General features: G+C 38.3%; 1 protein-coding gene across 7 annotated transcripts in view; it reads right to left on the bottom strand.

Annotated features, from left to right (window-relative positions):
• Positions 1-1,683: 1,683 nt before the first annotated feature.
• LOC119562580 overlaps positions 1,684-21,915 on the bottom strand; it is a 287,979-nt gene continuing 267,747 nt past the window's right edge. For 3 of the 7 annotated variants that reach the window (XM_037875801.1, XM_037875798.1, XM_037875802.1), the window contains 2 exons: positions 10,417-10,670; positions 9,551-10,353 (listed from right to left, as the gene is read on the bottom strand). In XM_037875801.1, the coding sequence (XP_037731729.1) occupies positions 10,100-10,353; positions 10,417-10,670 (508 nt within the window). In that variant the 3' untranslated portion in view covers positions 9,551-10,099. Of the gene's footprint in view, positions 4,619-4,681; positions 4,936-9,549; positions 10,354-10,416; positions 10,671-21,915 lie in introns of those variants that run through there. The other 4 variants (XR_005221892.1, XM_037875800.1, XM_037875799.1 and 1 more) reach the window with 4 other exon arrangements.

Here is a 21,915-nt window from a genome sequence, read left to right as displayed (position 1 = left end):
TTTGTGTGCGTTAAAGTGAGCGAACTTTTTTTCCGGTCAATCGACAGATATTGAGAATAATACATTTCAGTGAAAATTTGTATTCTAGCATCAAAACTGTAGGAGCCTCAGTTTTGGGCGGTTGTGGACGTTAAAGTGGGCGTGGCTCCCTGCCAAAACAAATTTTCGCTGCGTAAGAAGCTCCGGAATCTGCATGCCAAGTCCCAATAGCCTAGCGCTTATAGTTTCCGAGATCACAGCGTCCATCCGGACGGACGGACATGGCTAGATCGACTCGGCTAGTGATCCTGATCAAGAATATATGTAGTTTATGGGGTCGGAAACGCTTCCTTCCGCCTGGTATATACTTTCCGACGAATCTAGTATACCCATTTTCTCTACGTGTAAAGGGTATAAATATATTTACACATGAAAACAAAAATTTAACATATTGTAATTTCATTTCAGGACTCAATTAATTTGCATATGTAATTTGAAATATTTTTTCATAAAACAATCGACGTTTTTGCTCTCCCTTAGATGAATCCTTCCCTGTCGTATCAGGAAGCTAATTAAATTGATCATCATCATTTAAGGGGGTATATCGCAATCCATTATGTCATCATGGCCAGATAATATATGTTTATTATGGAGAACAGCGTAAACAAAAATTCGGTCGCAAACCATCGATAAACTTTAAGCATTCTTTGCCTTAATCTTTAGTTCTTTCAAATTATTGAATCTTGCTTTTAAACATTAAGAAGCACTGCTCTATGCGTTCTCTGAATCTGCCTTAAAATTGACATCTAATTAATGTAAAAAACAACAAATAAAGGATATCTTATAGGATGCTGCCTCTTAGCAGTTCTAATAGTTTCAGGGAACTTTTTGGGTCGAACCCTAATTTCTGAAAGTTTCTGTTGATTTTTCAATTTTAGGGAATACCCGGATCATCCTTTAAGTTCTTAAATCTAAATTTAAATTGCAAGCTTGCATGAAATTTCTCTCCAAAACCACATCATGTATCATAGACTCATTGGAAACAACTGTGAAATTGAAGTAACATTTTATTTTTGCTTTTAATACAAAACATAAAATTTTTCCGTAGATTTGTTATGGGCTTCTATTTATACCAAAATATTGTTCTTTAATTTCATGTAGTTGGGCATCCATGGGCAAAAAAGATATTTTAAGCAATGATATTGGACTGCCAGATTCTAAGATGCATGCTGTACCCATAGGAGATATAATTTTGTCAAAATGAATTTAAATATATATTAAATATTTATTTTCAGCATTCCCCTCTCTTTTCTCGCATTGGGCTACGAGTGGCCGATCTTGCCACAAGCAAAGCTGGCTTTCGACAATCCTTAGCGATGTGTCCTCTGGCGTTGCAACTACAGCAGCAGAATCCTCCGTTGTCGCTTCTATTCCCGTTCAGCTCCTTCGAAACCGACTCCTTTGGCTTGTCCAAACGAATACCAACAAACGCACGAAGAATTTGCATCGGATCTGTGAAGCATTGGATCCGGGCTTGATCACGCAAATTCTGTGCTGGTATTCCCTCAACTATCTGGTCAACCAATTCGTCAGGTTCGAAGTTGATGCTGCTTGCTAGCATTGTCTTTGCTTCAAAATACACCACGAACTTTTCGGTATGATTAACACTTTAAATCTTCAAATTTGTCGGCAATCACCATCTTCATGCACACTGCATCCAGGTTGTACATTTCAGCAATGTTGGGTACTTGTTGGGTCCAAATTTTTGCACAAGAAGATCCATCATAATCCATAATGATTTCTTTGGCAAATGAAAGTGACATATTTGGCGATTCTAGTCCTTTGTTTACCACTGCCACTCGTCGTTGCTCAACACTGTTGCTTACATCGATATCGGTGCCGCTATCGATATCAGCACTTGCATCGGTGCTTGGTATTTTTCAACTGCTTCCTCAAAGATTTCGTCTTGTACCGCTTGCTTTACTCCCTCGATGCCCACTGCTTGGTTGCAGTTTTCGGCCTTGTTGATGACGTCATTGGCAACTGCTTGCGACGCGGCTCTTACTTGCAAAATAATGTTCTTGAGCTCCTTTTTCCCAGCTTCGATTCCAGCACGTATTTATTGTAGCGACAATACTCCGTCGGCCACGGCACCCCACTCGTCTCCCTTGGGCCTTGAAGCTGCTGCAGGAATAAGCTCCGACCTAGGGTAGGCATCCTCAGCAGAGAAATGCTCCCCCAAGTCATCTTCCAGATGTCCTTCGAACTAGCGGCAAGGTTATCGGCAAGGTTATTGCCACCAACAACCTTTTGAGCTGGACGACCGTAAACTGTTGAGCATCAATTAGATCCATTTTATGCGTCAGGACCACTTCTGAAGTTTATAGTAGTATAAACGGATATACAAATTAAAAGACTTTATTGAAACCTGACCGTTCTCTTTCACCCCTTATTCGCAGTTGCCTGGTTTAAGCAGCGTCGGTTGTACATTCGATTACCTAAATTTGGCTGCGATCAATATCGATACTTAACATTTTAGCAGAGTTGCCAGGTTGGCCACTTTACAACGGAAGATACTTTTAGATGCTAACGACTATTAAACAGCTAGCCGTTGCATTCAAATACTAATTGCCATACAATTACACCAAAGAGTTATACTTACATATACATATTCATAGCAGAGTTACACTTAATTATACTTATTGCAAGCCACTTATCCTACTAGAAATGTGAAAGTAGATCCGATTTTCTATTTGTTGGCTTGGCATATGGGTTAAATAATGTTGCTAATGTTTTTAGAATCGAGTATGTTTAATAGTAAGTTGTTTTCTGTAATGAGTCCAATGTATGACCGAATCAGCTGCTTCTTGTTAATCTCCACCTTAAAAGTCTTTTTCTTGTCGAACTTGAGTGTTCCCAAAGTGGAAACATCGAGCTATGCTTCGAGAGTCAAATCATTTGTATTTTAACAGTAGCAATAGAATGAGATTTCAAGCGTTCTGCTACTGCTATATGCTATGCTACATAGCAGTAGCAGTATTCTAGCATTTGTATACCCTTGCAGAGGGTATAATGATTTCAGTCAGAAGTTTGCAACGTAGTTAAGGATACGTTTCCGACCCCATAAAGTATATATAGTCTTGGTCAGCATCACTGACGATCCAATCTAGCCGTGTCCGTCTGTCCGTGTTTCCTTTTCTACGCAACCTAGTCCAGTTTTAAAGCTGCCGGGATGAAACCTTCCTTCTTATTTCTATTGCGGTTGTATTCAAGTCGGAACGAGCCGGATCGGACACTATATCTTATAGCTCCCGTAGGAATGATCAAAGGGGTAACGACTTAATTTCGCCGATTTAATTCCGCCGTTTTAAAACGACATAATTTTGCGCGATCCTTTGACGTTTGAGAACGCCGAAATTATGTATGTTATGTGTATGCTTAAAACGACACAAATTTGCCACAAGTAATTTTTAAACGACATAATTTCGCGAGATCTTATGACGTTCAGCAGCGACATAATTTCGCCAGAAAAAACGACATAAGTTTGCGGACCAAATGTACTGGGCGGAATTATGTCGGCGGATGACGGCGTATGACGCTATGCCGTAATATCATTCTTTTAATATATTAAAATTTCGAATGAGATTTTAGAAATAACGGACAACTATATCCTATGGCTCACATAGGAATAATCGAAAAATATGGGGCTTTTTTTTTAATTTCAACTTCGGTTATCATTATTAAAATATTTAAGAATTTTAAACTAAGCAAAATTAAAAATCGTAAAAAATATAAGCAAAACGATTTTGAACAATTCGTTTTACAGTTACTATTAATATTTCAGAATTCGAATAAAATTTAAATCAAATCGGACGACTTCGTCATATAGCTGCCATAGGAACGAATACATAGACCGTTAAATTTCGTTTTTGGTAAACATACACGGTAGTAAATTGAAGTAGAACATTAACTTACAATTTTTATAATTAGTTTAGTTTTCTAAAAATCGGATAGCTGTGTACATACGATGCTCCCACGGCAACGGCGTGCCAAAGTTCTTCCTTTCTTGTTTGAAAATCCTTCTCCCATGTAATCAATTTAAAAAAAAAATTTTGTTTCACAAAATAAACCTTTTGCCTTTGTTGTCTTCATCGTATAGCTTAGGCGCACAACATCGTGTAAGCGTAAACAAAAACTGCTATGTACGGTACTATATACAATATATGTATTTTATATACACCGCAGTAGTTAATGCCAACTAGTTACATAGTTCCGTTGGTTTGGATTGGGCTTAAGCTTTTGTATCAGCCGGTATGGGAGGGCGTAGATAAAAATATATTATGTATGCGCGTATATAACGGTATAAAGATTAGTTTAGTATCACACTAGTAGAAATAATGCGAAGAGTCCTGAGCTCTATACTGTTTTGGTGTCAGCTTGATCAGCTTGGGGTTGATGGCACCCAAGGCTGCCTCGTTGGTGGACGATGGAGGTGGCGGGGCGGTGTACGTCCGGAAGCGCGACCTCAGGAAGTTTTGCATGGAGCGCAGGCGGAGGATGGGCGCGCAGGGAGATTGTCGAAGCGAATGGTGGTTCAGGGCCCAGTAGATCAGCGGACTGATGGCCGAGTAGAAGTAGCCTGAGAAAGATTCGTTGGTAAGTGAGTGTTCCTGGTCCCGTTCCACCATGGGATTTGACTCACCCAGCAGGAGGCTTAAGTAAACGGAGATCTGGCTGCACTGCTGCATGCTACCGAAGTTTTTGTAGAAGACGCAAAAGACGTGTGGGGACCAGCAGGCTATGAAGATAACTGCCGATGCGATCAGCATGTTGGCCAGGTGCCGGCGGGACCGAAGTGTAGATGTCTGGGGCAATGGTATTCCGGGTGTTGCCGGTCTCCTCCCCGCCCGGTTAATGCGCTGTCGCTGTGAGTGAGCTCGAATCTCCCTCATGGCCCTGGAATCATGTTATAATTTCATAAATTTGTTTACACTTATATTATTAGTATGCCCCATTCTCTAAAGGTAAAATTATCGTTATCTCTATAAAAAGGGTAATGTCTATTTCCATCATGGTCCCAATTTTGATTGGAAACTCGAATAACTCCAAGTTGGAGTCAAACTTGAGTCCTCCCAAAACTTAATCATCTCGTCCTTCCTCTACTTCTTTATTCATCTTGTGTATGCTTAACATATGTTTCTTAAGATTATTTGTCTAGTCTTTTATCATCACTTTTTAGCACAGTTTAAACCTTACAACCTTTTCATCCACTAGATCAAAATGTTTTCCTTTTGCAGGACATTTTCTTCAATATTTTTTTATCGATTTCTCTTTGACACTTATTTGTGGGAGAAGTGTTTTTATACCCGTTACTCGTAGAGTAAAAGGGTATACTAGATTCGTCGGAAAGTATGTAACAGGCAGAAGGAAGCGTTTCCGACCCCATAAAGTATATATATTCTTGATCAGGATCACTAGCTGAGTCGATCTAGCCATGTCCGTCTGTCCGTCTGACCGTCTGTCCGTCTGTCTGTCCGTCCGGATGAACGCTGAGATCTCGGAAACTATAAGAGCTAGGCTATTGAGATTTGGCGTGCAGATTCCTGAGCTTCTTACGCAGCGCCACGGCAACTCTAACGCACACAAACCGCCCAAAACTGCGGCTCCTAAAGTTTTGATGCTAGAATAAAAATTTTAACTGAAATGTATTGTTCTCATCAATACCTATTGATTGATAAAAAAAAAAGTTTGCCACGCCCACTTTTACGCCCACAAACCGCCCACAAACCGCCCACAAACTTCAAAAAATCGCAAATATGAACGTGGATATCTCGGAAACTATCAATGATAGAGAATTGGGATCTCAGATTTAGATTCCGTAGCCTTGTGCGCAGCGCAAGTTTGTTACGCAAATATGCCACGCCCACTCTCACACCCACAAACCGCCCAAGTCTGTGGCGCCCACAATTTTCATGCTAGATACAAAATTTTAACTGAACTGTATTGGTCTCGTCAATACCTATCGATTGACCTATCGATTGACCTATCGATTGACCCAAAAAATTGCCACGCCCACACTAACGCCCATAACGCTTAAATCTGTCTACCGCCGATAGGTGGCGCATTTCAATCTCGATTTGCTGTTTGCATATCTCCATTTCCCTTCGACTATAGCGTTCTTCCTTGTTTTATATGATATTTCTACGCAAACAAGTCTCTCAGTGTTGAAGCTACCGGGATGATACCTTTCAAGAAGTCTTATTTATATTGCAGGTAGAATTTGAGTCTGAATCGGATCGGACATCTATATCTTTTAGCTTCCATTGGAATTATCAAAAAACTATTTTTAAAAATATGTAAAAAAAAAATGTGAACTTTTGTGTTTTTTGACATGTTAACTAATACTCTTGGAAATATCATTATTTTAATATTTCAGAATTTCGAATACAATTTTTTTTTAAATATCGTACAACTATATCCTTTGGCTCCAGTAGGAATAATCGAAAAAAAAATTGGAATTTTTTGTTTGAAAAATTATAACTTCGGTGTTTTTAGACATATTATATTTTTCTCTTAGGGATATCATTATTTAAGTAAAGATGGGAATATTAATGGGAAAATAATTAAAACTTCGTTATATTTGCTGATAGCAACCTTTTTATCTCCGGTATATAGATTTTTTTTAAGTTGCAGGAAGCGTTGCAAACTTCTTACTGAAATCATTATACCCTCTGCAAGGGTGTATACCACAACCCTAAATTAAACAAGGAAGAAAGTTATGGTCGAGTAACTCGACTATCAGATACCCGGTACTCAGCTAAATAGACCAAAGGGAGATAAAGATGTTCAGGCAGCAAAGCGAGATTAGAATGCTTCACCTACCCGCGATCTCAATATATTGTTATGTGGGCGGTAGAAAGATTAAAGCGTAGAGTGGGCGTGGCAAATTTTTTTGGGTTAATCAATAGGTATTGATGAGACTAATAAATTTAAGCTAAAATTTTGTTTCTAGCATGCAAATTGTGGGCGCCACAGGTTTGGGCGGTTTGTGGGCGTTAGAATGGGCTTGGAAAACTTTTATTGGATCAATCGATAGGTATTGACAAGACTAACACCTTTCAGTTAACATTTTTTTGCTAGCATGATAATTGTGGGCGCCACAGGCTTGGGCGGTTTGTAGGCGTTAGAATGGGCGTGGCATATTCGCGTAACAAGCTTTCGCTGCATACAAGGCTACGGAATCGAAATCTGAAATCCCATGCCAAGTCCCAACTTTCTAGCTTTTGTAGTTTCCGAGATCTCAGCGTTCATACGGACGGACAGACATAGGACATGGCTAGATCGACTCGGAAACGCTTCCTTCTACTTGTTACATACTTTCCGACGAATCTAGTATACCCTTTTACTCTTTTATATTCCTACATAAACACAACTTTGCCCATTGCGCTTAGGTTGTACACTTCAGCAATGTTGCGTACTTGTTGGGTCCAAATGTTCGCACAAGAAGATCCATCATAATCCATAATGATTTCTTTGGCAAATGAAAGTGACATATTTGGCGATTCTAGTCCTTTGTTTACCACTGCCACTCGTCGTTGCTCAACACTGTTGCTTACATCGATATCGGTGCCGCTATCGATATCAGCACTTCCATCGGTGCTTGGTATTTTTCAACTGCTTCCTCAAAGATTTCGTCTTGTACCGCTTGCTTTACTCCCTCGATGCCCACTGCTTGGTTGCAGTTTTCGGCCTTGTTGATGACGTCATTGGCAACTGCTTGCGACGCGGCTCTTAATTGCAAAATAATGTTCTTGAGCTCCTTTTTCCCAGCTTCGATTCCAGCACGTATTTATTGTAGCGACAATACTCCGTCGGCCACGGCACCCCACTCGTCTCCCTTGGGCCTTGAAGCTGCTGCAGGAATAAGCTCCGACCTAGGGTAGGCATCCTCAGCAGAGAAATGCTCCCCCAAGTCATCTTCCAGATGTCCTTCGAACTAGCGGCAAGGTTATCGGCAAGGTTATTGCCACCAACAACCTTTTGAGCTGGACGACCGTAAACTGTTGAGCATCAATTAGATCCATTTTATGCGTCAGGACCACTTCTGAAGTTTATAGTAGTATAAACGGATATACAAATTAAAAGACTTTATTGAAACCTGACCGTTCTCTTTCACCCCTTATTCGCAGTTGCCTGGTTTAAGCAGCGTCGGTTGTACATTCGATTACCTAAATTTGGCTGCGATCAATATCGATACTTAACATTTTAGCAGAGTTGCCAGGTTGGCCACTTTACAACGGAAGATACTTTTAGATGCTAACGACTATTAAACAGCTAGCCGTTACATTCAAATACTAATTGCCATACAATTACACCAAAGAGTTATACTTACATATACATATTCATAGCAGAGTTACACTTAATTATACTTATTGCAAGCCACTTATCCTACTAGAAATGTGAAAGTAGATCCGATTTTCTATTTGTTGGCTTGGCATATGGGTTAAATAATGTTGCTAATGTTTTTAGAATCGAGTATGTTTAATAGTAAGTTGTTTTCTGTAATGAGTCCAATGTATGACCGAATCAGCTGCTTCTTGTTAATCTCTACCTTAAAAGTCTTTTTCTTGTCGAACTTGAGTGTTCCCAAAGTGGAAACATCGAGCTATGCTTCGAGAGTCAAATCATTTGTATTTTAACAGTAGCAATAGAATGAGATTTCAAGCGTTCTGCTACTGCTATATGCTATGCTACATAGCAGTAGCAGTATTCTAGCATTTGTATACCCTTGCAGAGGGTATAATGATTTCAGTCAGAAGTTTGCAACGTAGTGAAGGATACGTTTCCGACCCCATAAAGTATATATAGTCTTGGTCAGCATCACTGACGATCCAATCTAGCCGTGTCCGTCTGTCCGTGTTTCCTTTTCTAAGCAACCTAGTCCAGTTTTAAAGCTGCCGGGATGAAACCTTCCTTCTTATTTCTATTGCGGTTGTATTCAAGTCGGAACGAGCCGGATCGGACACTATATCTTATAGCTCCCGTAGGAATGATCAAAGGGGTAACGACTTAATTTCGCCGATTTAACTCCGCCGTTTTAAAACGACATAATTTTGCGCGATCCTTTGACGTTTGAGAACGCCGAAATTATGTATGTTATGTGTATGCTTAAAACGACATAAATTTGCCACAAGTAATTTTTAAACGACATAATTTCGCGAGATCTTATGACGTTCAGCAGCGACATAATTTCGCCAGAAAAAACGACATAAGTTTGCGGACCAAATGTACTGGGCGGAATTATGTCGGCGGATGACGGCGTATGACGCTATGCCGTAATATCATTCTTTTAATATTTTAGAATTTCGAATGAGATTTTAGAAATAACGGACAACTATATCCTATGGCTCACATAGGAATAATCGAAAAATATGGGGCTTTTTTTTTAATTTCAACTTCGGTTATCATTATTAAAATATTTAAGAATTTTGAACTAAGCAAAATTAAAAATCGTAAAAAATATAAGCAAAACGATTTTGAAAAATTCGTTTTACAGTTACTATTAATATTTCAGAATTCGAATAAAATTTAAATCAAATCGGACGACTTCGTCATATAGCTGCCATAGGAACGAATACATAGACCGTTAAATTTTGTTTTTGGTAAACATACACGGTAGTAAATTGAAGTAGAACATTAACTTACAATTTTTATAATTAGTTTAGTTTTCTAAAAATCGGATAGCTGTGTACATACGATGCTCCCACGGCAACGGCGTGCCAAAGTTCTTCCTTTCTTGTTTGAAAATCCCTTCTCCCATGTAATCAATTTAAAAAAAAAATGTTGTTTCACAAAATAAACCTTTTGCCTTTGTTGTCTTCATCGTATAGCTTAGGCGCACAACATCGTGTAAGCGTAAACTAAAACTGCTATGTACGGTACTATATACAATATATGTATGTATTTTATATACACCACAGTAGTTAATGCAAACTAGTGGCATAGTTCCGTTGGTTTGGGTTGGGCTTAAGCTTTTGTATCAGACATTATGGGAGGGCGTAGATAAAAATATATTATGTATGCGCGTATATAACGGTATAAAGATTAGTTTAGTATCACACTAGTAGAAATAATGCGAAGAGTCCTGAGCTCTATAATGTTTTGGTGTCAGCTTGATCAGCTTAGGGTTGAAGGCACCCAAGGCTGCCTCGTTGGTGGACGATGGAGGTGGCGGGGCGGTGTACGTCCGGAAGCGCGACCTCAGGAAGTTTTGCATGGAGCGCAGTCGGATGATGGGCGCGCAAGGAGATTGTCGAAGCGAATGGTGGTTCAGGGCCCAGTAGATCACCGGACTGATGGCCGAGTAGAAGTAGCCTGAGAAAGATTCGTTGGTAAGTGAGTGCTCCTGGTCCCGTTCCACGAGGGGACTTGACTCACCCAGCAAGAGGCTTAAGTGAACGGAGATCTGGCTGCACTGCTGCATGCTGCCGAAGTTTTTGTAGAAGATGCAAAAGACGTGTGGGGACCAGCAGGCTATGAAGATAACTGCCGATGCGATCAGCATGTTGGCCAGGTGCCGGCGGGACCGAAGTGTAGATGTCTGGGGCAATGGTATTCCGGGTGTTGCCGGTCTCCTCCCGGCCCGGTTAATGCGCTGTCGCTGTGAGTAAGCTCGAATCTCCCTCATGGCCCTGGAATCATGTTATAATTTCATAAATTTGTTTACACTTATATTATTAGTATACCCCATTCTCTAAAAGTAATTTATCGTTATCTCTATAAAAAGGTTAATGTCTATTTCCATCATGGTCCCCTAGCCCAATCCATAAGAGCAAAAAGTAAGTTAAAGGATTTCGTGAAAATCGGCTTCAAAAAACGTCCTCTTAAAGATCGTGAAATTTTGATTGGAAACTCGAATAACTCCAAGATGGAGTCAAACTTGAGTCCTCCCAAAATTTAATCATCTCGTCCTTTCTCTACTTCTTGATTCATCTTGTGTATGTTTAACTTATGTTTCTTAAGATTATTTGTCTAGTCTTGTATCATCACTTTTTAGCACAGTTTAAACTTTACAACCTTTTCATCCACTGGATCAAAATGTTTTTCCTTTTGCACGACATTTTCTTCGATATTTTTTTTATCGATTTATCTTTGACACTTATTTGTGGGAGAAGTGTTTTTTACTTTGAAGTCAGTTTTGAAGCAATGTTGTTAGCTTTGTGGCAATGTTTGATCAATGTTTAAAAAATAATCGCTATACTTTGGTTAAAACCATTGTTTTTGGGGTCGCACCCCATGTGCTCAGGGCTTTGTTCCCTGTCAAATTAATTGTATTGTAACAGTATCAATAGAATGAGGTTTCAAGCCTTGTGCCACTGCTATGCTACATAGAATTTCGATTTCGTAGCAGTAGCAGTATTCTATCATTTTTATACCCGCTACTCGTATAGTAAAAGAGTGTACTACATTCGTAGGAAAGTATGTTACAGGAAGAAGGAAGTGTTTCCGCCCAAAGAGTATATATATTCCTTATCACGATCATTAGCTGATCTAGCTATGTCGGTCTTTCCGTCCGCCCGTTTGACCATCAGACCGACTGACCGTCCGTATGAGCGCTGAAACTATAAAAGCTAGATAGTTGGGACTTGGCATGTAGATTCTTGGGAGTCCTGCACAGCGCAAGTTTCTTTCAGCAGGGTGCCACGCCCACTCTAACGCTCACAATCGCCCTTAACGCCAAGACCAGCCCAGCGCCAACGTTCTTTAATATTCTGTAAATATTTAAATAAGTATTTGTTCGAATTATCAATTCCCATCTACATCCCAAAAATTATTCAAATCGGACCGTTCATTAAAATGTTACAACCAAACAATACAGGGGTGGTCAAAAGTATTAACACAAAACAAAAGTTAAGCATACTCATCATTTGAACTTACATCATGTATATTTTGACATCAATGGAAAGGTCATTTAAATTTCATTTAAATAAAACAATACTTTTTTTAACCCATTCTGTACTTATTAAAAATTACTTTTTTTAAATCTACTTTTTGAACTTTTTTCCTAGACTTGGAAAGGAACATTTATTAATGCAAAAATTTTTTTTTCAAAAATCGTTTTGCTTATATTTTTAGTTTTTTTTTATATGCTATTTCTACGCAAGCAACTCTCTCAGTTTTGATGCTACTGGGGTGATACCTTTCAAAAAGTCTAATTTATATTGCAGGTACAATTTTAAGTCTGAACGAGCCGGATCGGACATCTATATCGTTTAACTTCCATTGGAATGATCAAAAAACTATTTTTAAAAATATGTAAAAAAAATGTGAACTTTTGTGTTTTTTGACATATTAACTTATACTCTTGGAAATATCATTATTTTAATATTTCAGAATTTCGAATACAAATTTTTTTAATATCGCACAACCATATCGTTTGCTCCAATAGAAATAATCGAAAAAATAATGGAATCTTTTGTTTGAAGAACTATAACTTCGGTGTTTTTAGACATATTATGTTCTTCTCTTAGGGATATCATTATTTAAATAAAGATGGGAATATTAATGGGAAAATAATTAAAGCTTCGTTATGATTGTTGATAGCAACCTTTTTTTCTCCGGTATAAAGAATTTTTTAATTTGCAGGAAGCGTTGCAAACTTCTTACTGGTATACCCTCTGCAAGGGTGTATACCACAACCCTAAATTAAACAAGGAAGAAAGTTACAGTCGAGTAACTCGACTATCAGATACCCGGTACTCAGCTAAATAGACCAAAGGGAGATGAAGATATTCGGGCAGCAAAGCGAGATTAAAATGCTTCACCTACCCGCGATCTCAATATATTGTTATGTGGGCGGTAGAAAGATTAAGGCGTTATGGGCGTGGCAAACTTTTTTTGGGTCAATCAATAGGTATTGATGAGACTATTTAAGCTAAAATTTTGTTTCTAGCATGCAAATTGTGGGCGCCACAGGTTTGGGCGGTTTGTGGGCGTTAGAGTGGGCGTGGCATATTCGCGTAACAAGCTTTCGCTGCATACAAGGCTACGGAATCGAAATCTGAAATCCCATGCCAAGTCCCAACTTTCTAGCTTTTGTAGTTTCCGAGATCTCAGCGTTCATACGGACGGACAGACAGAGGACATGGCTAGATCGACTCGGAAACGCTTCCTTCTACTTGTTATATATTGGGTTGCCCAAAAAGTAATTGCGGATTTTTCATATAGTCGGCGTTTATAATATTTTTAACTGCTTGTGACTCTGTAATTGCATTCTTTCTTTTGTCAGTTATTAGCTATCACTATTAGCTTGCTTTAGAAAAAAAGTGCGCGTAATTTTGTTTACATTTGTTTGATTGGCGCCCTTTTTAATATGGAGTCCACAAAAGAGCATTTTCGTCATATTTTACTTTATTATTTCCGTAAAGGAAAAAGCGCAGAGAGAGTTGCTAAAAAGTTACGTGATGTGTATAGTGATAAAGCCTTAAAAGAAAGACAGTGTCAAAATTGGTTTCGCAAATTCCGTTCTGGAGATTTTTCACTTAAAGATGAGCCACGTTCAGGTCGGCCAAATGAAGTTGATTATGACCAAATCAAAGCATTAATCGAATTGGATCGTCATGTAACTGAGCGTGAGATAGGAGAGAAGTTAAATATACCAAAATCAACCGTTCATTATCACATACAAAGTCTTGGACTGGTGAAAAAGCTTGATATGTGGGTACCACATGAATTGAAAGAAATTCATTTAACAAACCGAATCAACGTTTGTGATATGCATCTTAAACGCAATGAATTCGATCCATTTTTAAAGCGAATCATAACTGGAGATGAAAAATGGATTGTTTACAATAACGTTAATCGAAAACGATCATGGTCCAAGCATGGTGAACCAGCTCAAGCCACTTCAAAGGCTGATATCCACCAAAAGAAGGTTGTGCTGTCTGTTTGGTGGGATTGGAAGGGTGTGGTATATTTTGAGCTGCTTCCAAGGAACCAAACGATTAATTCGGATGTTTACTGTCAACAACTGGACAAATTGAATGCAGCCATCAACGAGAAACGGCCAGAATTGATCAATCGTAAAGGTGTCATTTTCCATCATGACAACGCCAGACCACACACATCTTTGATGACCCGGCAAAAACTGGGACAGCTTGGCTGGGAAGTTTTGATGCATCCACCTTATAGCCCTGACCTTGCACCATCAGACTACCATTTATTTCGATCTTTGCAGAACTCCTTAAATGGTAAAACTTTCGGCAATGATGAGGCTATAAAATCGCACTTGGTTCAGTTTTTTGCAGATAAAGGCCAGAAGTTCTATGAGCGTGGAATACAAAATTGGCCGGGAAGATGGCAAAAGGTTATCGAACAAAATGGAAATTATATATTTGATTAAAGTTCATTCTAAGTTTAATTAAAAATGCATTTACTTTCTTTTAAAAAATCCGCAATTACTTTTTGGGCAACCTTGGGTTGCCCAAAAAGTAATTGCGGATTTTTCATATAGTCGGCGTTTATAATTTTTTTAGCTGCTTGTGACTCTGTAATTGCATTCTTTCTTTTGTCAGTTATTAGCTGTCACTATTAGCTTGCTTTAGAAAAAAAGTGCGCGTAATTTTGTTTACATTTGTTTGATTGGCGCCCTTTTTAATATGGAGTCCACAAAAGAGCATTTTCGTCATATTTTACTTTATTATTTCCGTAAAGGAAAAAGCGCAGAAAGTTGCTAAAAAGTTGCGTGATGTGTATGGTGATAAAGCCTTAAAAGAAAGACAGTGTCAAAATTGGTTTCGCAAATTCCGTTCTGGAGATTTTTCACTTAAAGATGAGCCACGTTCAGGTCGGTCAAATGAAGTTGATGATGACCGTATCAAAGCATTAATCGAATTGGATCGTCATGTAACTGAGCGTGAGATAGGAGAGAAGTTAAATATACCAAAATCAACCGTTCATTATCACATGCAAAGTCTTGGACTGGTGAAAAAGCTTGATATGTGGGTACCACATGAATTGAAAGAAATTCATTTAACAAACCGAATCAACGTTTGTGATATGCATCTTAAACGCAATGAATTCGATCCATTTTTAAAGCGAATCATAACTGGAGATGAAAAATGGATTGTTTACAATAACGTTAATCGAAAACGATCATGGTCCAAGCATGGTGAACCAGCTCAAACCACTTCAAAGGCTGATATCCACCAAAAGAAGGTTATGCTGTCTGTTTGGTGGGATTGGAAGGGTGTGGTATATTTTGAGCTGCTTCCAAGGAACCAAACGATTAATTCGGATGTTTACTGTCAACAACTGGACAAATTGAATGCAGCCATCAACGAGAAACGGCCAGAATTGATCAATCGTAAAGGTGTCATTTTCCATCATGACAACGCCAGACCACACACATCTTTGATGACCCGGCAAAAACTGGGACAGCTTGGCTGGGAAGTTTTGATGCATCCACCATATAGCCCTGACCTTGCACCATCAGACTACCATTTATTTCGATCTTTGCAGAACTCCTTAAATGGTAAAACTTTCGGCAATGATGAGGCTATAAAATCGCACTTGGTTCAGTTTTTTGCAGATAAAGGCCAGAAGTTCTATGAGCGTGGAATACAAAATTTGCCGGGAAGATGGCAAAGGTTATCGAACAAAATGGAAATTATATATTTGATTAAAGTTCACTCTAAGTTTGATTAAAAATGCATTTACTTTCTTTTAAAAAATCCGCAATTACTTTTTGGGCAACCTTGGGTTGCCCAAAAAGTAATTGCGGATTTTTCATATAGTCGGCGTTTATAATTTTTTTAACTGCTTGTGACTCTGTAATTGCATTCTTTCTTTTGTCAGTTATTAGCTGTCACTATTAGCTTGCTTTAGAAAAGAAGTGCGCGTAATTTTGTTTACATTTGTTTGATTGGCGCCCTTTTTAATATGGAGTCCACAAAAGAGCATTTTCGTCATATTTTACATTATTATTTCCGTAAAGGAAAAAGCGCAGAGAGAGTTGCTAAAAAGTTACGTGATGTGTATGGTGATAAAGCCTTAAAAGAAAGACAGTGTCAAAATTGGTTTCGCAAATTCCGTTCTGGAGATTTTTCACTTAAAGATGAGCCACGTTCAGGTCGGCCAAATGAAGTTGATGATGACCAAATCAAAACATTAATCGAATTGGATCGTCATGTAACTGAGCGTGAGATAGGAGGGAAGTTAAATATACCAAAATCAACCGTTCATTATCACATACAAAGTCTTGGACTGGTGAAAAAGCTTGATATTTGGGTACCACATGAATTGAAAGAAATTCATTTAACAAACCGAATCAACGTTTGTGATATGCATCTTAAACGCAATGAATTTGATCCATTTTTAAAGCGAATCATAACTGGAGATGAAAAATTGATTGTTTACAATAACGTTAATCGAAAACGATCATGGTCCAAGCATGGTGAACCAGCTCAAATCACTTCAAAGGCTGATATCCACCAAAAGAAGGTTATGCTGTCTGTTTGGTGGGATTGGAAGGGTGTGGTATATTTTGAGCTGCTTCCAAGGAACCAAACGATTAATTCGGATGTTTACTGTCAACAACTGGACAAATTGAATGCAGCCATCAACGAGAAACGGCCAGAATTGTTCAATCGTAAAGGTGTCATTTTCCATCATGATAACGCCAGACCACACACATCTTTGATGACCCGGCAAAAACTGGGACAGCTTGGCTGGGAAGTTTTGATGCATCCACCATATAGCCCTGACCTTGCACCATCAGACTACCATTTATTTCGATCTTTGCAGAACTCCTTAAATGGTAAAACTTTCGGCAATGATGAGGCTATAAAATCGCACTTGGTTCAGTTTTTTGCAGATAAAGGGCAGAAGTTCTATGAGCGTGGAATACAAAATTTGCCGGGAAGATGGCAAAAGGTTATCGAACAAAATGGAAATTATATATTTGATTAAAGTTCATTCTAAGTTTGATTAAAAATGCATTTACTTTCTTCTAAAAAATCCGCAATTACTTTTTGGGCAACCTTGGGTTGCTCAAAAAGTAATTGCTGTTTTTCATATAGTCGGCGTTTATAATTTTTTTAACTGCTTGTGACTCTGTAATTGCATTCTTTCTTTTGTCAGTTATTAGCTGTCACTATTAGCTTGCTTTAGAAAAAAAGTGCGCGTAATTTTGTTTACATTTGTTTGATTGGCGCCCTTTTTAATATGGAGTCCACAAAAGAGCATTTTCGTCATATTTTACTTTATTATTTCCGTAAAGGAAAAAGCGCAGAGATAGTTGCTAAAAAGTTACGTGATGTGTATGGTGATAAAGCCTTAAAAGAAAGACAGTGTCAAAATTGGTTTCGCAAATTCCGTTCTGGAGATTTTTCACTTAAAGATGAGCCACGTTCAGGTCGGCCAAATGAAGTTGATGATGACCAAATCAAAGCATTAATCGAATTGGATCGTCATGTAACTGAGAGTGAGATAGGAGAGAAGTTAAATATACCAAAATCAACCGTTCATTATCACATACAAAGTCTTGGACTGGTGAAAAAGCTTGATATTTGTGTACCACATGAATTGAAAGAAATTCATTTAACAAACCGAATCAACGTTTGTGATATGCATCTTAAACGCAATGAATTCGATCCATTTTTAAAGCGAATCATAACTGGAGATGAAAAATGGATTGTTTACAATAACGTTAATCGAAAACGATCATGGTCCAAGCATGGTGAACCAGCTCAAACCACTTCAAAGGCTGATATCCACCAAAAGAAGGTTATGCTGTCTGTTTGGTGGGATTGGAAGGGTGTGGTATATTTTGAGCTGCTTCCAAGGAACCAAACGATTAATTCGGATGTTTACTGTCAACAACTGGACAAATTGAATGCAGCCATCAACGAGAAACGGCCAGAATTGTTCAATCGTAAAGGTGTCATTTTCCATCATGATAACGCCAGACCACACACATCTTTGATGACCCGGCAAAAACTGGGACAGCTTGGCTGGGAAGTTTTGATGCATCCACCATATAGCCCTGACCTTGCACCATCAGACTACCATTTATTTCGATCTTTGCAGAACTCCTTAAATGGTAAAACTTTCGGCAATGATGAGGCTATAAAATCGCACTTGGTTCAGTTTTTTGCAGATAAAGGGCAGAAGTTCTATGAGCGTGGAATACAAAATTTGCCGGGAAGATGGCAAAGGTTATCGAACAAAATGGAAATTATATATTTGATTAAAGTTCATTCTAAGTTTGATTAAAAATGCATTTACTTTCTTCTAAAAAATCCGCAATTACTTTTTCGACAACCTTGGGTTGCTTAAAAAGTAATTGCGGTTTTTCATATAGTCGGCGTTTATAATTTTTTTAACTGCTTGTGACTCTGTAATTGCATTCTTTCTTTTGTCAGTTATTAGCTGTCACTATTAGCTTGCTTTAGAAAAAAAGTGCGCGTAATTTTGTTTACATTTGTTTGATTGGCGCTCTTTTTAATATGGAGTCCACAAAAGAGCATTTTCGTCATATTTTACTTTATTATTTCCGTAAAGGAAAAAGCGCAGAGATAGTTGCTAAAAAGTTACGTGATGTGTATGGTGATAAAGCCTTAAAAGAAAGACAGTGTCAAAATTGGTTTCGCAAATTCCGTTCTGGAGATTTTTCACTTAAAGATGAGCCACGTTCAGGTCGGCCAAATGAAGTTGATGATGACCAAATCAAAGCATTAATCGAATTGGATCGTCATGTAACTGAGCGTGAGATAGGAGAAAAGTTAAATATACCAAAATCAACCGTTCATTATCACATACAAAGTCTTGGACTGGTGAAAAAGCTTGATATTTGTGTACCACATGAATTGAAAGAAATTCATTTAACAAACCGAATCAACGTTTGTGATATGCATCTTAAACGCATTGAATTCGATCCATTTTTAAAGCGAATCATAACTGGAGATGAAAAATGGATTGTTTACAACAACGTTAATCGAAAAGACCATGGTCCAAGCATGGTGAACCAGCTCAAGCCACTTCAAAGGCTGATATCCACCAAAAGAAGGTTATGCTGTCTATTTGGTGGGATTGGAAGGGTGTGGTATATTTTGAGCTGCTTCCAAGGAACCAAACGATTAATTCGGATTTTTACTGTCAACAACTGGACAAATTGAATGCAGCCATCAACGAGAAACGGCCGGAATTGATCAATCGTAAAGGTGTCATTTTCCATCATGACAACGCCAGACCACAAACATCTTTGATGACCCGGCAAAAACTGGGACAGCTTGGCTGGGAAGTTTTGATGCATCCACCATATAGCCCTGACCTTGCACCATCAGACTACCATTTATTTCGATCTTTGCAGAACTCCTTAAATGGTAAAACTTTCGGCAATGATGAGGCTATAAAATCGCACTTGGTTCAGTTTTTTGCAGAAAAAGGCCAGAAGTTCTATGAGCGTGGAATACAAAATTTGCCGGGAATATGGTAAAAGGTTATCGAACAAAATGGAAATTATATATTTGATTAAAGTTCATTCTAAGTTTGATTAAAAATGCATTTACTTTCTTTTAAAAAATCCCAACCCAAGGTTGCCCAAAAAGTAATTGCGGTTTTTCATATAGTCGGCGTTTATAATTTTTTTAACTGCTTGTGACTCTGTAATTGCATTCTTTCTTTTGTCAGTTATTAGCTGTCACTATTAGCTTGCTTTAGAAAAAAAGTGCGCGTAATTTTGTTTACATTTGTTTGATTGGCGCCCTTTTTAATATGGAGTCCACAAAAGAGCATTTTCGTCATATTTTACTTTATTATTTCCGTAAAGGAAAAAGCGCAGAGATAGTTGCTAAAAAGTTACGTGATGTGTATGGTGATAAAGCCTTAAAAGAAAGACAGTGTCAAAATTGGTTTCGCAAATTCCGTTCTGGAGATTTTTCACTTAAAGATGAGCCACGTTCAGGTCGGCCAAATGAAGTTGATGATGACCAAATCAAAGCATTAATCGAATTGGATCGTCATGTAACTGAGAGTGAGATAGGAGAGAAGTTAAATATACCAAAATCAACCGTTCATTATCACATACAAAGTCTTGGACTGGTGAAAAAGCTTGATATTTGTGTACCACATGAATTGAAAGAAATTCATTTAACAAACCGAATCAACGTTTGTGATATGCATCTTAAACGCAATGAATTCGATCCATTTTTAAAGCGAATCATAACTGGAGATGAAAAATGGATTGTTTACAATAACGTTAATCGAAAACGATCATGGTCCAAGCATGGTGAACCAGCTCAAGCCACTTCAAAGGCTGATATCCACCAAAAGAAGGTTATGCTGTCTATTTGGTGGGATTGGAAGGGTGTGGTATATTTTGAGCTGCTTCCAAGGAACCAAACGATTAATTCGGATGTTAACTGTCAACAACTGGACAAATTGAATGCAGCCATCAACGAGAAACGGCCAGAATTGATCAATCGTAAAGGTGTCATTTTCCATCATGACAACGCCAGACCACACACATCTTTGATGACCCGGCAAAAACTGGGACAGCTTGGCTGGGAAGTTTTGATGCATCCACCATATAGCCCTGACCTTGCACCATCAGACTACCATTTATTTCGATCTTTGCAGAACTCCTTAAATGGTAAAACTTTCGGCAATGATGAGGCTATAAAATCGCACTTGGTTCAGTTTTTTGCAGATAAAGGCCAGAAGTTCTATGAGCGTGGAATACAAAATTTGCCGGGAAGATGGCAAAGGTTATCGAACAAAATGGAAATTATATATTTGATTAAAGTTCATTCTAAGTTTGACAAAAAATGCATAGTTGCTAAAAAGTTACGTGATGTGTATGGTGATAAAGCCTTAAAAGAAAGACAGTGTCAAAATTGGTTTCGCAAATTCCGTTCTGGAGATTTTTCACTTAAAGATGAGCCACGTTCAGGTCGGCCAAATGAAGTTGATGATGACCAAATCAAAGCATTAATCGAATTGGATCGTCATGTAACTGAGCGTGAGATAGGAGAAAAGTTAAATATACCAAAATCAACCGTTCATTATCACATACAAAGTCTTGGACTGGTGAAAAAGCTTGATATTTGTGTACCACATGAATTGAAAGAAATTCATTTAACAAACCGAATCAACGTTTGTGATATGCATCTTAATCGCAATGAATTCGATCCATTTTTAAAGCGAATCATAACTGGAGATGAAAAATGGATTGTTTACAATAACGTTAATCGAAAAGATCATGGTCCAAGCATGGTGAACCAGCTCAAGCCACTTCAAAGGCTGATATCCACCAAAAGAAGGTTATGCTGTCTGTTTGGTGGGATTGGAAGGGTGTGGTATATTTTGAGCTGCTTCCAAGGAACCAAACGATTAATTCGGATGTTTACTGTCAACAACTGGACAAATTGAATGCAGCCATCAACGAGAAACGGCCGGAATTGATCAATCGTAAAGGTGTCATTTTCCATCATGACAACGCCAGACCACAAACATCTTTGATGACCCGGCAAAAACTGGGACAGCTTGGCTGGGAAGTTTTGATGCATCCACCATATAGGCCTGACCTTGCACCATCAGACTACCATTTATTTCGATCTTTGCAGAACTCCTTAAATGGTAAAACTTTCGGCAATGATGAGGCTATAAAATCGCACTTGGTTCAGTTTTTTGCAGATAAAGGCCAGAAGTTCTATGAGCGTGGAATACAAAATTTGCCGGGAAGATGGCAAAGGTTATCGAACAAAATGGAAATTATATATTTGATTAAAGTTCATTCTAAGTTTGATTAAAAATGCATTTACTTTCTTTTAAAAAATCCGCAATTACTTTTTGGGCAACCTTGGGTTGCCCAAAAAGTAATTGCGGATTTTTCATATAGTCGGCGTTTATAATTTTTTTAACTGCTTGTGACTCTGT

Source organism: Drosophila subpulchrella, unplaced genomic scaffold (assembly GCF_014743375.2).
Source record: "Drosophila subpulchrella strain 33 F10 #4 breed RU33 unplaced genomic scaffold, RU_Dsub_v1.1 Primary Assembly Seq64, whole genome shotgun sequence".
NCBI classification, from domain to species: Eukaryota; Metazoa; Arthropoda; class Insecta; order Diptera; family Drosophilidae; genus Drosophila; species Drosophila subpulchrella.
The sequence above is the reverse complement of the archived record's forward strand: the minus strand, read 5'-3'. Positions and strand labels throughout refer to the sequence as shown.